Below are 19,659 nucleotides of genomic sequence, written 5' to 3' on the forward strand. Positions count from 1 at the left end.
CCCAGAGAGCTGTGGAGACTGGGTCGTTGAATATATTTAATGTGGAGATAGACAGATTTTTGAACGATAGGGGAATCAAGGTTTATGGGGAGCGGGCAGGGAAGTGGATTTGAGGCCACGATCAGATCAGCTATGATCTTATTGAATGGCAGAGCATGCTCTAGGGACCGAATGGCCTACTCCTGCTCTTATTTCTTATGATCTTGGGTTAGTACGTTTCAGAATTAATCAATAATGCAAGATTTGATGACAAATGTTGGCAACACAGAGTAAGATATGTAAATTTTACAAAGCTGACAAAGTACTTATGTTCTTATATTCTACCTGCTCCTTCAGCATGGGAAGTACTTGCTATGAGAGGTCTGAGGAAATATAAAAATCACTCTGTTGAAAGGTGAAAAGCGAATTCTTTAAACTTACAAGTCATCCACATAGCAGGGGTAGGGCATTTGCTGAATGTATACTCCGGTTTTCGTCTCGCTGCCTGTCACAGTGCGGATAATTGCATGCTCAATTATATCCTGCAGGTAAGAAAACCCGCCCCAAATGTATCGGAGGTCTTCAAATGGGTCAGCACGAGGACCAGGATCCCAGTACCTTTAAGAAAAGCACATGTTAGGAATACACATAATTCTGAGCAACAAGGCGTTGATAAAGCAGCGAGCAAACTTCATCGAATCATCGAAAATTACAACACAGAAGGAAGCCATTTGGCCCATAATGTCTGTGCCAGTCGAAAAAGAATTACCTTGCCTAATCCCATTTTACAGCTCTTGGTCCGTAGCCCTGTAGATTACGGCACTTCAAGTGCATATCCAAGTACCTTTTAAATGTGATGAGGGTTTCTGCCTCTACCATCCTTTCAGGCCTCCACCATCCTCTGGGAGCAGAAATGTTTCCTCATCTCTCATTTAATCTTCCACCAACTACTTTAAATTTATGCCCTCTGGTTATTGACCCCTCTGCTAAGGGAAATAGATCCTTTCTATCCACTCTATCTAGGCCCCTGATAATTTTATGCACCTCAATTAGGTCTCACCTCAGCCTCCTGTGTTCCAAGGAAAATAACACCAGCCTATCCAATCTTTCCTCATAGCTAAAGTTTTCCAGTCCTGGCAACATCCCCATAAATCTCCTCTGCTGCCTTTCTAGTACAATCACATCCTTGTCGACACACTTTCCTCTATAAATAAAGCACTGCAGCTTTTAACGGCAGGCTGCGGTGATTGGAATTATCTGAGCCGTACCCATCCATTATCTTGTTTGTTCTCTCCACGTTGTCTATATCCATCCGAATCTTGTACTTGACGTGCTCTGATGGCTTAGTACTGTTTGAGTCAGAACCTAGGAAGACGATTCCAGCCCAGAATTTCCTTTCATCCAGCAGCGCCATGGATTTGTTGATGAGATTCTCCTCGGTGGACACAGCCTCCAGTTTGTCCCACTTTATGCACTTGGAGCAGAAACAAGTTACAATTAATATTAGCTCAATAAGCACTCACGGCCAAGCTTATGCAGCTAATCATCAAGCTTTTTTTTTTACAACAATCGCCTGTAAGAACACAGCCCTCCAGGGGAGCTCTATTATAATCAGCTCAAACTTTGGCTGGACCGAGTAAAAATTGGTCAGAACCCATACATTTGTAATAATAAGAGTTTACAGGTACATTCTCCCAACTGTACATGAAATTACATCGAATATACTACACACAAACTGCCCATTTGGCCCAACTTTTCCTTATACTCCACACGAGCTTCCTCCCACCCCTCTTCATCTAACCCTATCAGCATAACCTTCTTTTTCTTTCTCCTTCATGTACTTATCTAGCTTTCTCTGAATTGCTATTCGCCTCAATTAATCCCTGTGTTGGTCAGTTCCACATTCTCAACACTGTCTGGGTAGAGAAGTTTCTCCTGAATTCCCTACTGGGTTTATTATTGAGTATTTTATATTTATGGCCTCTAGGTTTTTGTTGCCCCCACAAGGGTCTACCCTATCAATTCCTTTCATAATCTTCAAGACCTCCATTAAGTCAACCCTCAGTCTTCTGTTTTATCGAGAAAAGAGCCCCAGCCTGTTCAATCCTTCCTGATAGGTGTAACCTCTCAGTTCTGGTATCATCCTTAAATATCCTGCATTTGCTGAGAATAGAACCCGGGCCTCTTGCGTGGCAGAAATAATTGTACTCCTGCACCACCAAAACCAAACTGCTATGTGCGCTACAAGAAATGCTTTTATCAAATGGGCCATATTGATGAAAAGCCGCCTTAAGACTATTAAGACTGACCTCCATAGCAAGCGATATTGTGTGAATTGCCTGTTCGGTCTCATTGTAAGCCTCCCTCCAGGTGTACGTTGATCTGTTTGGATGATGGAGCTCCTCTGGATACTTAGCAAGAAAGTGGGAGAGATCAGCAGCTGTCCACGAGGTTCCAGCTAACTTCGAGTCCAAGTATTTAGCCGTAATGTGTTTCTTTAATAGGCTCTGCAGAGGGAAGCAATTGTACAGAAACATTTGATGTAAGTATAGTATTCAATGACTGTAAGAAATGTCTGTGCTGGTTCCAAGTGTCAAGATAACATAAGATAACACCCTTGCTCTTTTCCTGTAGCCCTACAAATGTTTCCTTTTCAAGTATTTCTCCTTTTGAAAGTTACTATAGAATCTGCTTCCACCGCCCTTTCAGCAGTGCATTCCAGATCATAACAACTCGCTCCGTAAAAAAAAAATCCTCTTCTCCCCTCTCGTTCTTTTGCCAACTGCCTTAAAACCTCTTGCAGATACTTTGACCAAGTGTCTATTCTTCATATGTCATCTCATTGAGTGCTACAGGACTGTAAGAGGAATCACATTCGCACCTGTAGCACTCTATGCCCACACATGTGCACCTTTCAGCAAGGAGCAGGGATCCTGGATGTCTTTTCCTCTTCTGATCTGCTGGACAAGGAGGCAGAGACTGCATAGCCCATCCCCACAACTTCATAGCATATCAACTAACCCGATGATCCAACGTGAGATCTTCCTGGTCTGTGCGGCTCAGATGCACATTGCATCTGCCCACTGGATCATCAGGAAAGCTCAGCTCTTGTCAATTCTAACTCTTAAGGCTGGGGGTCAATTGAAAATTTCTAAACTGACATTGCTAGATTTTTGTTTAGGCAAGGGTATTGAAGGTTACGGAACCAAGGCGGGGAAATGGAGTTGAGGTACAGATCAGCCATGATCTATCTGAATGGTGGAACAGGCTCGAGGGGCCAACTCCTGCTCTTATTCTTGCATACGTATAAAAACAGCACGCATTGGACAAAATGCAGTTTCAAGAGATGCAGGCGTTGGGTCAATCGGAAGTGTCCACCAGCCAGCAGAAAAGCTTAAATATTGCCCAGGAGCAGATTACATCAAAATTATAATCTAATCCCTTTTACGGGTAAGTTTGATTATTTCACAGATGCGCAGTGAAGAAGTAATCGATTTACTGCATATTCCCTGCATTGTCCACCAGGGAGCAATGCAATTCAGTTAAAGTCATTCACGGACGACTGAAGCACAAAGTACATCACAGGCATTCTCTGCCAAGGCACAATTCGTAAACAACACTGTGCTCTATGGGTACAAACCACACTTAATGTACGCACTTATTTATCTGCAAATAATAGGTGCATTAAGTAAATAGCATGCCAAACAAATTCAGATTAATGATTATTGACAGTAAAATACTCGTATTTACCATTAAAAAAAATAGATTTCACACTTTTGGCATGTGACTAGACTTGTTTCGTCTGTTACGGGACATAACTTAAGATTTCAAAATGGGTCATCTGTGAATCTGGGTTCGGACATTTAGGACTGAGATGAGGATAAATTTCTTCACTCAAATGGTTGTGAATTTTTGGAATTCTCTACCCCAGAGGACTGTGGAAGCTCAGTCGCTGAGCGTATTCAAGACAGAGATTGATAGATTTTTGGATATTAAGGGAATCAAGGGATATGGGGATAGTGCAGGAAAGTGTTGAGGTAAAAGATCAGTCATAATCTTATTGAATGGCAGAGGAGGCTCAAAGGGTCAAATGGCCTACTCCTGCTCCTAATCCTTATGTTCATACTCTCCAGGGAACTGATCTCCAAATAAAATTAAACATAACAGAATCCCAAATGTGTGTGTGTGCGCACGTGTGTGTGCATGGGTGTGTGCATCATGTGTGTGCACATGTGTGTGCATGCATGTGAGTACATATGTGCGTGTCTTGTACATTTGAAGCAGAGGAAGACACAGGACTTTTGGGAGAGAGTGAGGCAGTGGGTTCAGTTTTGGGTTGCTCTAGCAAAGAGTGGCACCAACACGATGGGCCAAATGGCCTCCCTCTGTGCTGTACATTTCTAAATTCTATGTAAATGTATTGCCCCACCCCCCACTTCTCCCCATGGTTATCCTGGTTCTGAGGCTTCCTGACAAACAGTCCACCCCTGAAACATGAACCAGTCTGTTCCCTCCACAGATACTGAATGACCTGCTGCATGGTTCTAGCATTTTCTATTTTTGTTTCAGGATTTATGTTTGCACTTTAGGTACACTTGCTCGTGAAGACTTTAAATATAAAGACTTTCCTTTCCCTCTAAGTTCCACTAGGTAAGTAGGCTAATGATTACACAATGATATAACTACTGCCAAGTGGGACACGAAGACCACAGTCAGTTTCTGACTTCCTGTGTGTGCCTCCCCCAGTTCTGTGTCAATCAGCCACACTATTATTTAGCAATTCAAGGTACTTATACGAATTCTTAAAAGGTAATAATGTACTGAATATCCCATTTCTGAAAAGCGTGCTTGGCGTCATATTTCACGGGCACCTTATGCTGAACGACTGCTACCTTATTCAATTGCCAGACACGAGGTGATAAAACAAAGGCTCCAACGTGTTTACTGATTGTAGCAACATTGCCACCAATATGTGCTGACTTTGAAGTGCATGTGTACTACTGGCTGGAGTGACGGGAAATCAATGCATTGATTCATTTCATCTTTCTATCAATTAATATTTATAGCGGAATATTGATTCATTTATAAATTATATAAGACAAATCTCACACATGCATTACAGTCTTGCACTGTATGATGGCTATCCTGCTACACTACTTATTATTGTTTATGTTTATGTTTTTTGAAACTCTTTAAAGGTATTTCCTTTCCAACTTCAGCACCAAGAACTAAGTTTTCTGTGAATAATGTAACACTGCAAATCATAGAATGATACTGTGCAGAAGGAGGCCATTCGGCCTAACGTGCCTATTCTGGCTCATTGTAAGAGCTAAGAACATAAGAAATAGGAGCAGGAGTAGGCCCTATGGCTCTTCGAGCCTGCTCCCCCATTCAATAAGATCATGGCTGATCATCGACCTCAACTCCACTTTCCCGCCCGATCTCCATATCCCTTGATTCCTCTAGACTCCAAATTCAATTCAATTAGTCACACTCCCTTGCTCTCTCCACATAGCCCTGCAATTTTTTTTCCTTTTGAAGTATACAATTCAATTCCCTTCTGAAAGTTACTATTGAATCAGCTTCCACCACCCTTTCAGATAGCGTAAAAAAAATTCTCCTCACCCACCCCCCCTCCCACCCCCGAGTTCTTTTATCAATGATCTTAAATCTGTGTCCTCTGGTTACCGACCCTCCTGCCAGTGAAAGTAGTTTCTCCCTCTCTACTTTTATCAAACCCCAAAATACCCGAGCGTCCCGCAGTTTCTGGAAGATTCTTTATTTAATGCTTGCGATTCACCCAGGAAATTTATACACGTGGAAATTTACATTTAAGAATCACGAGCCCGATCATGGAATCATCCTCGTAACTCCTCGCTCAACTTTTTTACATCGGGACAGGAGTAGGTCATTTAGCCCTGCAAGCCTGCTCCAACATTTAGTTAGATCAAGGCTGATCAGTATCTGAACTCCATCTACCTGCCTTGGTTTGTACCCTTGCCTAACAAAAATCTACCAATCTTAGTTTTGAAATTTTCAATTGACTCCCAGTCTCAACAGTTTTTTGGGGGAGAGAGTTCTAGATTTCCACAACCCTTTGTGTGAAGAAGTGCTTCCTGACATCACCCCTGAACCGTCTGGCTCTAATTTTAAGGTCATGCCCCCTTGTTCTTGACTTTCCCCCACAAGAGGAAATAGTTTCTCTCTCTCTACGCTATCAAATCCTTTAATCATCTTAAACAGCTCGATTAGATCATCCCTTAATTTTCTATAGGCAACAGAACGCAAGCCTAGTCTGTGCAACCTATCCTCATCATTTAACTCCTTTAGTCCCGGTATCATTCTGGGGAATCTGTGCTGCATCCCTTGATAAAGGAATGACCAGGATATCTTTTTGAAGTTGGGATACTTAAAAAATTGCACATAATATGCCAACTATGTTACTAAAAAGTTTGACTTATGTTCTTGAGGTGCACCATAGTATCTGATTAGCCCTTAGTTTTAACAGCTTTGCACTGACTAATACATTCAGTGAAAGTAAATACCAAGGACTGGAATTAGATAGCTACATTTAGCAGTGTAACCAAAAGGGTTACAGTGAGTTTTTGCTTTAAATGTATAATTAATGCTACCAAGTGATTTCACTTCAAATGAATCTGCTGTACAAATTAAGTATTGGTTTCCAACTAGAATCTTTTACAAGAAAGGTCCTAGGGCAGAGATCGCATCATATAGAAGGTAAGTGGATAATCAGATAAGGAACGTATGTTCCATGTAATCCCCTGAACTGGTTTCAATTGCCTGAGGGAATCGGAGAGGAATTTTTCAGTTATTTTTTCCCCTTATTGGCCCTGAGATTTGAAGGACAGAAACAGGCCATTCAGCCCAACTGGTCAATGACTGTGTTTATGCTCCACACGAGCCTCCTCCCACCCTATCACCTTATCAGCAGATCCGTCTATTCCTTTCTTCCTCATGTGTTTATCTAGCACTCCTTTTCGTGCCAGTCATGGCTCAGTGGGTAACACACTTGCCTCTGAGTCAGACGGCTGTGGGTACAAGCCCCACTCCAGGAACTTGAGTACATAAATTTAGGCTGGCACTCCAGTGCAGTGCTGAGGGAGTACTGCACTGTTGGAGGTGCCATCTTTTGGATGAGGCCCCATATGTCCTTTCAGTTGGATGTAAAAGATCCCACAGCACAATTTCAAAAAAGAGCAGGGGAGTTATCCCTGGTGTCCTGGCTAATATTTATCCCTCAATCAACATAACAAAAACAGAGTATCTGGTCATTATCACGTTGCTATTTGTGGGAGCTTGCTGTGTGCAAATTGGCTGCTGTATTTACAACAGTGGCTGCACTCCAAAAGTAGTTCATTGGCAGTAAAATACTTGGAGATGTCCGGTGGTTGTGAAAGGCACTATATTAATGCAAGTCTTTCTTTTAAATGCATCTTTGCTATTCGCCTCAACCACTCCATGTGCTAGAAACGTCCACATTTTCTGTTTTTTTCCTTCTCCCAGCAGATTTCAAAGCTATAGAGGGGTAAGGGTAGGAAGTGTCTAGTTATGTTGCTCCGGCCAACATGAGTGTGGGAGGGCTTGATGGAGCAGCTGGTCTTTTCCTGCCCGTCATTTTCGTATGTCTGGGTGTGATTGCAGGATAAATGGCTGTATCTCATTGTTCCATTGTACTCTTGTGTTTCATTTGCATTTGAGGTAAATGATGTAACTTCAAATGAAAGAAAATTAAAATCGTCAACATAGAACACTAATTCTACTCGAACAAAGGCATTGTTCAGTGACAAATTGTCAATCAGTAAGTTTAATGACTAGATTTTTTCACGGTAAGTAACTGACTCTTTGAAAGACATGACAACAGGAGCGCGACTTCATTGTTATTTAGACAACGAGGTCAGGGAATGCGTCAACGTTCTAAACAATTGGCAAAGTAGTTATTTATAATTTGTCTCCCACAGTAGTTCATACATCTCTGCATCAGACAGTCCGGGAAGGGCCCTTGGCTTGATCCCTAGTCCGTACTGAGTTATCCAATCCCAGCCAGGGCATCAGTAGACGTGCTGCAATTGGCCACAGAACTCCTGAGTTAAGGAATGGTGAAGAAAATTTAAATCTTCTGATGTTCCTACTTTTAATTGGCATAATCGCTGGAAGGGCACAGGTGGCTGGGGTCTGTTCTGATGTCCTCCACAGTCAGATAACCTTCCGTAGAGGAGGGGAGGACCACAAAATGGAGGGGGGAGAAATTGTCAACCACAAAATGGCTGATTCTGTTGAGATGGCGTCAATAAATTGCACAAACGGGTAATTAGAGTTATGGACATGTTTTGTTTGTGGCACACACTGATCATGATCCTATTTAAAAAAGGAGGCATACAAAAAGCAGGAAACTAGACCAGTTAGCCTAACATCTGTCATTGGGAAAATGCTGGAGTCCATTATTAATGAAGCAGTAGCAGGACGTTTGAAAAAACATGATTCAATCAAGCAGAGTCAGCATGGTTTTATGAAAGGAAGTCATTTTTGACAAATTTGCTGGAGTTCTTTGAGGATGTAACGAGCAGGGTGGATAAGGGGGAACCAGTGGATGTGGTGTATTTGGATTTCCAGAAGGCATTCGATAAGGTGCCACATAAGAGGTTACTGCACAAGATAAAAGCTCACAGGGATGGGATAATATATTAGGATGGATAGAGGATTGGCTAACTAACAGAAAACAGAGAGTCGGGATAAATGGGTCATTTTCCGGTTGGCAAACAGTGACTAGTAGGGGGCCGCAGGGATCGGTGCTGGGGCCTCAACTGTTTACAATCTATATTATTGACTCGGATGAAGGGACCGAGTGTAATGTAGCCAAGTTTGCTGATGATACAAAGATGGGTGGGAGAGCAAACTGTGAGGAGGACACAAATTTGCAAAGGGATATAGACAGGCTAAGTGAGATGGCAAAAATTTGGCAGATGGAGTATAATGTGGGAAAATGTGAGGTTATCCACTTTGGCAGAAATAATAGAAAAGCAAATTATAATTTAAATGGAGAAAAATTGCAAACTGCTGCAGTACAGAGAGACCTGGGGGGTCCTTGCGCATGAAATACAAAAAGTTAGTATGCAGGTATAGCAAGTAATCAGGAAGGCAAATGGAATGTTGGCCTTTATTGCAAGGGAGATGGAGTATAAAAGTAGGGAAGTCCTGCTACAACTGTACAGGGTATTGGTGAGGCAACACCTAGAGTTACTGCATTCAGTTTTGGTCTCCATATTTAAGGAAGGACATACTTGCATTGGAGGCTGTTCAGAGAAGGTTCACTCGGTTGATTCTGGAGATGAGCGGGTTGACTTATGAGGATAGGTTGAGTAGGTTGGGCCTATACACATTGGAGTTCAGAAGAATGCGAGATGATCTTATTGAAACATATAAGACAATGAGGGGGCTCGACAAGGTGGATGCAGAGAGGATATTTCCACTCATAGGGGAAACTAAAACTAGGGGGCATAGTCTTAGAATAAGGGGTCACCCATTTAAAACTGAGATGAGGAGACATTTTTTCTCTTAGAGGATTATAAATCTATGGAATTCTCTGCCCCAGAGAGCTGTGGAGGCTGGGTCATTGAATATATTTAAGGTGGAGATAGACAGATTTTTGAGCGTTAAGGGAGTAAAGGGTTTTGGGGAACGGGCAGGGAAGTAGAGCTGAGTCCATGATCAGATCAGCCATGATCTTATTAAATAGCGGAGCAGGCTCGAGGGGCCAAATGACCTACTCCTGCTCCTATTTCTTATGATCTTGGGTTAGTACGTTTCAGAATTAATCAATAATGCAAGATTTGATGACAAATGTTGGCAACACAGAGTAAGATATGTAAATTTTACACAGCTGACAAAGTACTTACTCGAATCAGATCCATTGCCTGGCTTCTTTCCATGAATTTCCAGATCTTTGGTCCAATCTCTTCCCACATCCCTCCAGCTTCTCTGAAGACACTTAGTTCTTGAAAGGTTTTGTTAACCTGAAATAAATAAAGAATAATATTGATATGCAAGAATAGCAGGCATACTGGGAATAGGTTAGGCTGGACCGATTTTGTTGAAATCACATCTATAATGCTTGTTCTAAGAACAAGGCCTATACAAAGAATAAAAAGATGACCTACAATTTGCTGTCCTGATTTAATAGTACTAAAATTACACTGTTAAACGCTTATTGCATGAGGAAACTACTCGTCACACTCACAAGTGAACTACTACCATTCAAAGAGATGGCTTATGGTTTATTGCACCAAATGAACCCTGGAGTAAGTTCTGACAAAGAGCCATGGACCTGAAACGTTAACTTCTCTCTCCACAGACCTGCTGAGTATTTCCAGCATTTTCTGTTTTTATTTCAGATTTCCAGCATCCATAGTACTTTGCTTTTATGTTGCCTGTAATGAGATTACTGTCTCATAATTACTCCCAAACCAATTAGCATCTATATGACAATAGATGGCTGGGATTGCAGTACAAACACAGATGTTGCCCATCCTGAATTGGTTGGGCCCTCTCCTTGTGAACCCACACCCTTTCATTCTCTGGTGTAGCATTTTGTGCCACTCAATGGCCCTTCACCGGTCCTATCATATCAAGGCATGGTATAAGATTTGTAATCCAGGAAATACAGAGGAATTGTGTTAATTAATTACACAGTGGATAATACACATACTGTAGTCCTATATTCCCTAGCGTTTAGAAGAATGAGAGGTGGTCTCTTGAAACATATAAAATTCTTAAAGGGCTTGATAGGGTGGAGGCTGAGAGGTTGTTTTTCCTGGCTGTGGAGTCTAGACCCAGGGGTCACAGTCTCAGGAAAAGGGGTCGGACAATTAGGTCTATGAGGAGGAGGAATTTCTTAACTCACAGGATTGTGAATCTTTGGAATTCTCTACCCCAAGGAGCTGTGGGGTTGAATATATTCGAGACAGAGATCGATAGATATTTGGATACCAAGGGAACCAAGGGATATAGGGATAGTGCGGGAAGGTGGCGTTGAAGTCGAACATCAGCCATGATCTTATTGAGTGGCGGAGCAGGCTTGAGGGCCGTATGGCCTACTCCTGCTCCTATTTCTTATGTTCTTGTATTCTTATTCACATATACAGGGGAATTACAAGCAAAGGAAATAAAATACTTTCTTTATGATGATTTGTAGCCATGATCTATCCAGAATAATACAAATATAATCTAAATCTTCTCTTCCAGATGCACTCTGCTTAGCCTCATGGCTACAGTAACATTGGTAAACAGTACCAGATATGAACACAACCTGCAAAGCTTGAATGGGAGAGAGAGGAACAAAGTTCATATAAAAATGTGACATATTAAGAACATGGGTTTGGTAGCCTAGCGATTATGGTGCTAAACTAACAATCTAGAAGTCATGGGTTCAAACCCTACCATTGGTAAGTTGTGAAATTTACAAAATTTGATCATTTCTGCATTTGCAACCCAGCTTATTAAAATAGCAACAGGAGTAGACCAAGTAGATGTCAGCAAATCAGTCTGTTCCACCAGTCAATTAGATCATGGCTGATCTGTATCTTAACTCCATCTACCCATTAAGAAAGGCACCTGTCATCCCTACATGTGATTCAAGTCCCACACTATCTGGCTGACTCATAATGCCCTCAGAGTAATTAGGGTGTTGCCTGCATCCCAACAGAAAAAAAAATTGCTTTGCAAACCATAAAATAGGCAAGCTTAGCGGGTTTTTCTTGTAACACTGCTGAGAATAAAATGGGTCGTAAAGTCAGATTGATGGCCGAAGTTGCTTTTCATACTAACTACGGGCAGTAAGTCTGAGGGCTAGAATTTCCGCTCCATTTCTGCCAGGTTTTTCGGCGGTACTGCTCGTTTTTGGCGGAACACTATCTGGCAAGAATTTCCACAAAGAGTTCTGCCGGTGGTTTCGAAATATCGCTCGGGAGCAAACCGCCGGTGTGTACCGCTGAAAAAACTGCTGCTGCCCACGTTTGGTCTCAGCGGTGACCCGTAGGTGAGTAGAAAAAAAACGCCCATGAGAAACCAGCCGGAGCTGGGCGGTAGGTAAATAGCCCTGCAAAAAAAGACAAGTTAAAGTGTTTTTTATAATTCTTTTAAAATTCTTTTACAGTGATTAAGGAAAAGGGTCTTGAGAATGTTTTCAGATTTTTTTATTTGGAAACAATATTTTTTGTGTTTTCCCCTTTCCCTAGGCACAACCTGCAGCCTCGGACTAAATCTGAGTACCTCCCAATTTGATTAAGAACCGCCCAATTTGCCCAGGATCATGTTTTCCGGCAGGAATGTGCGTGTAAGACCCATTTTTCCTGCCGGGTGGAATTTTTTCCTTTTTTTGTGCAATTTTTCGCCGGCGTTAATTTAATAATCAGCGGTTTTTTGGGCAGCAATCCGGCGGTGGCGGATTTTATGGAAATTCTAGCCCAGAGTCCCTGGGTGATCAGTCACCGCAGCAGCCTGGCTCAGCTGAGCGTATTTTATTAAGAGGTCCTGCCCTCCTACTTAGAAGAGGATTTTTGACACAAAAGAATATAAAAGGAGGGGCAAGGGGAAATTTTAGATTTGAAAAAAGGGAGATGCATTCCTGGTTATCTTGCCCCATGTAAAAGTAAAACTTACCTCTTTGATGATTCTCCGGGTCACAGGGGTATCAGGAGTGTACAGAACTTTACCGACCAGCAATGGTTTCATTGCTCTCCAGATCATTTTGGAGATGGGATTGGATTCCAAATTCTTCATCAGATCATTGCAGTATGGCGCTTAAAAGGAAAAAGGCATTTTGCGTTAGAAGATTTACAAATCAGTTCAGTGATTTTTCTCGCTGGACGCATGGAGGTGAGGGACGAAGGGAGGGAGGGAGGGAGGAAGGAAGGAAGGAAGGAAAGACAAAGGACGCAAGCGATTTACAGCCAATAAAGTACTTTTGAAGTGTAGTCACTGTTGTAATGTAGGAAACATGGCAGCCAATTTGCGCACAGCAAGCTCCCACAAACAGCAATGAGATAATGACCAGATAATCTGTTTTTTTTGGTGATGTTGATTGAGAGATAAATATTGGCCAGGACCCAGGGGAGAACTCCCCTACTCTTCTTCGAAATAGTGCCAAGGAATCGATTTATGTCTACCTGAGACCTCAGCAAAAAGAATCAGTTTTCAGAGGTTGTGACTCTGTGACCTGATCTATGCTGATTCTTTACTGCATAAATGGCCTCAGAGTATTGCACATGGAAGCAGTCTAAGTGTCATCTATATACCCACACAGGAGTTCCTGCTTTACCTGCTAGGGAAAATGGGCTAGTGTTTAAAAGAGGTCAGTCAGCATATTGACATACACAGTGGGCCTCTAAGACAGTCATTTTTAACAACCATCAGTGTGACGTATTCGAGGAGAAATGGAAACAAGTAAATGCCCCACCCCCATAGCGAACTGTGACTGTTCACAGCTACAAAGACAATTGCATAGAGCTAAAAAGATGCAAGAATTTTCTTCCAGTTCTTTGTAACTAGGGTTGCCAATTCTGGATGGTCATATTCCTGGAGGTTTCATATTATAACCTCCTGCCTCCAACTGTAGCATAGTGGTTATGTCACTGGACTAGTAATCCAGCAGACACGAGTTCAAATCCCACCAGGACAGCTGGGGAATTTAAATCCAAAATAATTAAATAGGAATCTGGAATAAAAAACTAGCATCAATAATGGAACTGCTAGCTTGTTGTAAAAACCCATCTGGTTCACTAATGTCCTTTAGAGAAGGAAATCCGCTGTCCTTATTTGGTCCGGGCCTATATGTGACTCCAGACTCACAACAATGTTGTTGATTCTTAACTACTCTCTGAGATGACCTAGCAAGCCACTCAGTTGTAATCAAGAAAGGAGCTTCTCAAGGGCAATTAGGGATGGGCAATAAATGCCAACCTTGCCGGAAATGCACAGATTGTGCGTGAATATTTTTCAAAAATCTGGTCAAAAGGCTTTTTTTCCCATCTCCAATGTTTTTAGAACTAATAAACAAAAGTGTTCAAAACAAATCAAATGAAACACATTTTTTTTAATGCCCCGATGACTTTTCTCCCGGGGTTGCTCGCAGCAGATTCCCGGAGATTAATCTTTAATTCTTGGAGACTCCAGGACAATCCTGGAGGATTGGCAACCTTATTTATAACCCTCCTGACAGCTCCCACCTCTCCCCACCCAACTCCAGCCGTTACATCAGTTATCCTTCAAGAAAGTTCAAAGCTTTTACTTGCATGGTAATAGCCAAGTGCGGACACTCACTTGTTGAATTGTCATAGTGTGCGGTCTCCTCATCTGAGCTATTTCTACCCAAAAGGTATTTGTAGTTGTTGTCCTCATACCAATTGAGTGATTTGATTTTTAAGCCCCCGTCTTCGGGGTGCCCACATACAATCCTCGACACGGCCTGGTACAGCTCTTGTGGCGATCCTGCCAAGTTGTCGTTGGACAGCAGCAACACCTCTCTTCTCATGTCACTCCAGCTCTTCACTGCCGTCAGCTGCGCAAAGAGGGGGACAGGGACATTGAAATAATGGGTGTTACTACTCTGGTAAATGGCCTACTCCTGCTCCTCTTTTTTACGTTCTTATCAAGGGATATGTGGATAGCACGGGAAAGTAGAGTTGAGGTAGAAGATCAGCCATGATCTTAGTGAATAGCGGAGCAGGCTCGAAGGGCCGAAGGCCGATTCCTGCTCCTAATTCTTATGTTTCTTATGTACCTTACAATAATCTATGGAGTATTATTGTAATGAAAATCCCGGGTGCTGCAAACAGCGTTTTAACATGTTTTTGATATATACCACAACACCGTCCCCCTGTGACAGCACAGTCAGAAATCCCCAAATGTGACTCTGACCAAAAGCTTGGTTTAGGGAGTGTCTTAAAAAAAAAAAGAGGAGGTGGAGAGGCAGAGAGGTTTAGGAAGGGAAGTCTGGAGCATGGGTTCAAGGTAGCGAAAGGCATGGCCATCAAAGTTTGCGGTGAAGGAAGGTGGGATATGCATGAGACCAGAGAGTTTGGGGGGAGGGTTGCAGGGTTGGAAGAGGTTACATAGATAGGGAAGGGCAAGACCATGTCGAGATCGAACACCAGGTTGAGACTTTGAAATGACACCTGGTGATACTAGCGTACCAATTCCTAGCGCACGTCTGAAATATGTCGCACTTTGTGTTAACTTTATCAGAACTAATTATTCTATTTTGGGGTCTTGATGATATTAAACAAGTTTCCTCTTTGACATAGCCTTCTAGTGTTGGGCTACTTACTTCTGTTACATAAGCATTTCTCCCCTTTCCTCTCTTAACACCTTAACACGACAGGAATTGCAGGCAGTAACTGAGCAATTCCACGATATGGGATGGACCTGAGCTATTTCATTATGAACATAGAGGCAAAGTGCCTCTCATTGTGGGTCCAATATTTACGGGGAGGTGGGGGGAAGGGAGCGGGTGAGGCCTAAAACAGCAAGGCTGGAGACACAAGGACCTGTTGGCCTTAACGGAAGGGCCTCGTTAACATTTCATCGGTCTGTCTCCTGCCCGGCAGCCGATCAAATGGACAGCCTGGCCAGCCAACAGGAGCGAACGGCAGTGGCAGGAGGTCATAATTAGGGGACACTCGGGAACTGACCCGAGGGGAATACCTCAGAGAGCACGAGTTGAAGCTATTGCTGGCAATGGATGATTTAGTTGCATTATCTCGTTCATGCCGCATTTTCTTCTGTGTGTTCGCAAGTGAGGTAATGAGCTGTACGCTTTGACTGCCACCAGTGGGTGAAAAAACAATGCTAATTGGGAATGGTCTTTTTCCAAATGGTCTTTTCTTATCCTCCAGCTTCTCGTGTCAAGGGCAACAACATTTTTTTAAAAAACGGACTGATCCTGAAATCAGAATCCTCTGTTTGTGTCCGCACTGATCTAGCCATCCACCAAATCTCCCCCATGTAAAAGAACCATTACAGTCCGTTCTCTGACTCCATTGCAGTTGCACTGATAAGACAGCCTGACAACCAGTGACTTTCAGGCTATATTACAAACAGGCAACTGCTACTTGTGGACAGTATGAAAATGTCTTCAAGACCAAAAAATGACAGTTCAACATAAGGAAAACACACAGCAGGTCAGGCAGCATCTGTGGTGAGAGAAACAGAGTTAACATTTCAGGTCAATGACCGTCCGTCAGAACAGTTCAAATAAAACCTCAAACGTGAACTCTGTTTCTCTCTCCACAGATGCTGCCTGACCTGCTGAGCGTTTTCCAGCATTCTCTGTTTTGATTAACTGCCGTTTGTGTTTTTTTGATTGTGGATACAAGAACTGTAGTTATCTGGACTGTTGGTAGCAGTCCAAATGAAAGGCAAGTTCCTCTGAGCAGCATGTACAGAATGACTTGGCCACGTCAGCAAGTTTAGCATCACATGGTATCAATTATTTTTGACAGCAGACAAAGGCAAGCCTAAGTGCTGCAACAGGAAAAGTGCTGTAACTTGACACTGCAGCCGGCTCACATGCAAGCCTATTTCTGTACTTCTAGACTTATACGAAACATATAGAAATATCTATATTTCTGAAAACATATATTGCAATTCTGCCGCAATTAGAGAGAACTGGTTCCACCAGCAATTTATTGTGTATGTTCTTAATGGGGTTTCTTGTTGAGACACAGGCCGGAAAGGAAAAGGATGTTGGACCACACTCTGAAATATGAAACCACAAGTAACCTCGGGTGGCCCGGGTGCCTCTCACCAATAGTGGGGTTACTACAGTTCATTTGACGAAAGACTCCTACATGATTCATTTCTACGTATATCAATCTCGCGTCCACGGGAGGGGAGCTCTGAGAATAATGGCCACTATTCATATTACAGAGGATCACACAAAGCAAAGCTGCAGGCATGACCGATTGTAGCTCTGCTCTATCGTGCCAGATCTAGCAAACAGTGCATGCAAAGGAGCAAAAATACCACAACAGAAGAGAGAAATTAGTAAAGGGAAGGCTTAGGGGTGACCAGAGAAATGTCTTTATGATTATGAGAGGCTTTGATAGGATAAATATAGGGAAGATGTTTCCACTTCTGAAGGAATCCAAAACTTTGGCCATAAATATAAGACAGTCACTAATAAATCCAATAGAAAGAAAGATGTGCATTCTTATAGCGTCTTTCGCAACATCAGAACATCCCAAAGAGCTTTGCAGCCAATGAAGCACTTTTGAATTGTAGTCACTGTTGTAATGTGGGAAACGCAGCAGCCAATTTGCACACAGCATACTCCTATAAACAGCAATGTGATAATCACCAGATAATCTGTTTTAGTGATGTTGGTCGAGGGATAAATATTGACCAGGACACCGGGGAGAACTCCCCTGCTCTTTTTCAAAATAGTGCCGTGGGATCTTTTATGTCCACCTGAGAGGGCAGACGGGGCCTTGGTTTAACGTCTCATCCGAAAACGGCACTTCCAATAGTACGGTGCTTCACCACCAGCACAGACCAGTTGGGCTGAATGACCTGTTACTGAAATAGGGAATTCAGGAGAAACTTCTTTACCCATAGATTGGTTAGATTGTGGAACTCACTACTACAGGAAGGCGAATAGCACAAATGCATTTAAGGGGAAGCAAGATAAGCACGTGAGCGAGAAAGGAATGAAAGATTATGCTGATAGGGTGAGATTGAGAGTGGTGGCCGGGGGCTCGTGAGGAGCATAAACACTGGCATGGAGCAGTTGGGCCAAATGGCCTTTTTCCCTGCTATATATTCGATTAAATTCTATGTAATAAAAGCTTGTTTGGCAAACCTAAGCTTGCAAAGCAAGATACAAGTTAGTACCCACCATATTACAACTGTTTAGGCTCATTCATACATTTTAATCACAGCTTACACCATATACATTTATTCTGCACCAAAGCAGTATTTCTGACAGCACTCGCTCTATCAAATGACCATTTGCATTTTTTACTTGCACAGACAATCATTATTTTAAACATGGACTTGCAAACAAGCTCTAATCAAGCTGACCTGGCAGGTACCAGTGTCCCCACTTTTTTGAGCCCATCAAAGTTCATTTTAAAGTTAAAATTTAAGATGGTCTCTGGATTTACACTGTAATTAGTTGATCCCCACAGTGCAGGGTGTTCCCCAGGTTTGATTCTGGTCTGTGCTTGGTTACCTAACCTTGGCGGCCCGAGGGCGAAATCAGCCAAGGTTCCATTTCCTGATCCATAATCCAATGACTTCTGTTGGAAGTGTACATGTGGGTGTAGGTCTAGGGCGAGGACAAGGGCAGATCTGACTGTATTGAGCCTTACAGTACAATAGTCTTTCAACGCCCACTGTTAAGGCTCTCAAATTAATATTGGCCACCTACTAAGGTACATGGAGAAACGAGCAATAGTAGAACTGCATCCCATCTAGAGTCAGCCCATTCAGGAGAGGAGAGGAGGCGAGACAACTGGCAAAGAAAACTGGGCGAGACCAACAAGTGATGACTCAAGACAGGTGACTTTCCAAAACAAAACAAGATGGAATTCAGGAATGGTTCGAATGTGGAACTCGCTACAACATGTAGTGGTTGAGGTGAATAGCATACAGACAGACATTTGAGGAGAAGCTAGATAAACACATGAGGAAGAAAGGAATAGAAGGATATGCTGATAGGGTGAGAGGAAATAGAGTGGGAGGAGGCTGGTGTGGAGCATAAACACCGGCATAGACCTGTTGGGCTGAATGGCCTGTTACTGACCTGTAAGTTCCATTTAAAATATAGAATCATAGATTCATAGAATGATACAGCACAGCAGGAGGCCATTCCGTCCATTGTTCCTATGCCGACTCTTTGGTAGATCTATCCCCACACCCATGTAATTTCTCCCTTTCAGACATTTATCCAATTCACTTTTAAAAGTTACTGTTGAATCTGCTTCCACCACCCTTTCAGGCAGTGCATTTCAGATCACAACAAATTGCTGGGTAAAAAATATTTCTTCATGGTTCTTTTGCCAATTACATTAAACCTATGTCCTCTGGTTACCGACCCTTCTGCCACTGGAATAAAATGTTTGCAATATTATCCGTTCTAGAAATTTTGATTTTCTACATGTGATAGAACTCGCGTGCAGTATCATGTTCCAAGACTTGTAGAAAACAGCAAGAATACCAGATAAACAGTCAGAAAAAGCTGAAAACTAACTCCATTACATTTTTGACAGTTGGCAAGTCCTTTTTTTTTTACTCTTGAGCCTTAGCAGTTAGAAACTATGCTATCAGGAATTACTTACTTGCAAGCAAGCACCTGCACTTTGTTGAGGCATAGGTATACTTGATAAAGCAACAGTAATAAAACTAGAGGGGTTACCACAGCAAGTGGGGGTGATTTGAACCTAATGCACAGGGCAAGAAAGCCATAGGATCGGGTGGAACGTTGACTTCAGTGGGGAGTAAAATCGGGCCCGGGGTCAAACCAGCATTTCATCCAATCCCGTGAGTTTCCCCATGGGTGGATTAGGTTAAGATTGCTGCAGAGTTGCAAAGGTTTGTCCTTTATGAATAGCATGTTTAAATCTCTCGGTTGGTGTACCGGGATAGATTTACACCTTCACTACCCGG

The 19,659-nt window shown here is 42.5% G+C and overlaps 1 protein-coding gene across 1 annotated transcript in view; it reads right to left on the bottom strand.

The window, feature by feature from the left end:
• The window catches only part of LOC139269350 (phospholipid-transporting ATPase ABCA1-like), a 179,335-nt gene that overhangs the window by 78,650 nt on the left and 81,026 nt on the right, over positions 1–19,659 (bottom strand). Inside the window, exons 9-14 of the mRNA XM_070888368.1 lie at positions 14,314–14,551; positions 12,655–12,794; positions 9,894–10,010; positions 2,289–2,486; positions 1,248–1,453; positions 421–597 (exon numbers count right to left, since the gene is read on the bottom strand). Of these exons, the coding sequence (XP_070744469.1) occupies positions 421–597; positions 1,248–1,453; positions 2,289–2,486; positions 9,894–10,010; positions 12,655–12,794; positions 14,314–14,551 (1,076 nt within the window). The remainder of the gene's footprint in view (positions 1–420; positions 598–1,247; positions 1,454–2,288; positions 2,487–9,893; positions 10,011–12,654; positions 12,795–14,313; positions 14,552–19,659) is intronic.

Source organism: Pristiophorus japonicus, chromosome 1 (genome assembly GCF_044704955.1).
Source record: "Pristiophorus japonicus isolate sPriJap1 chromosome 1, sPriJap1.hap1, whole genome shotgun sequence".
NCBI classification, from domain to species: domain Eukaryota; kingdom Metazoa; phylum Chordata; class Chondrichthyes; family Pristiophoridae; genus Pristiophorus; species Pristiophorus japonicus.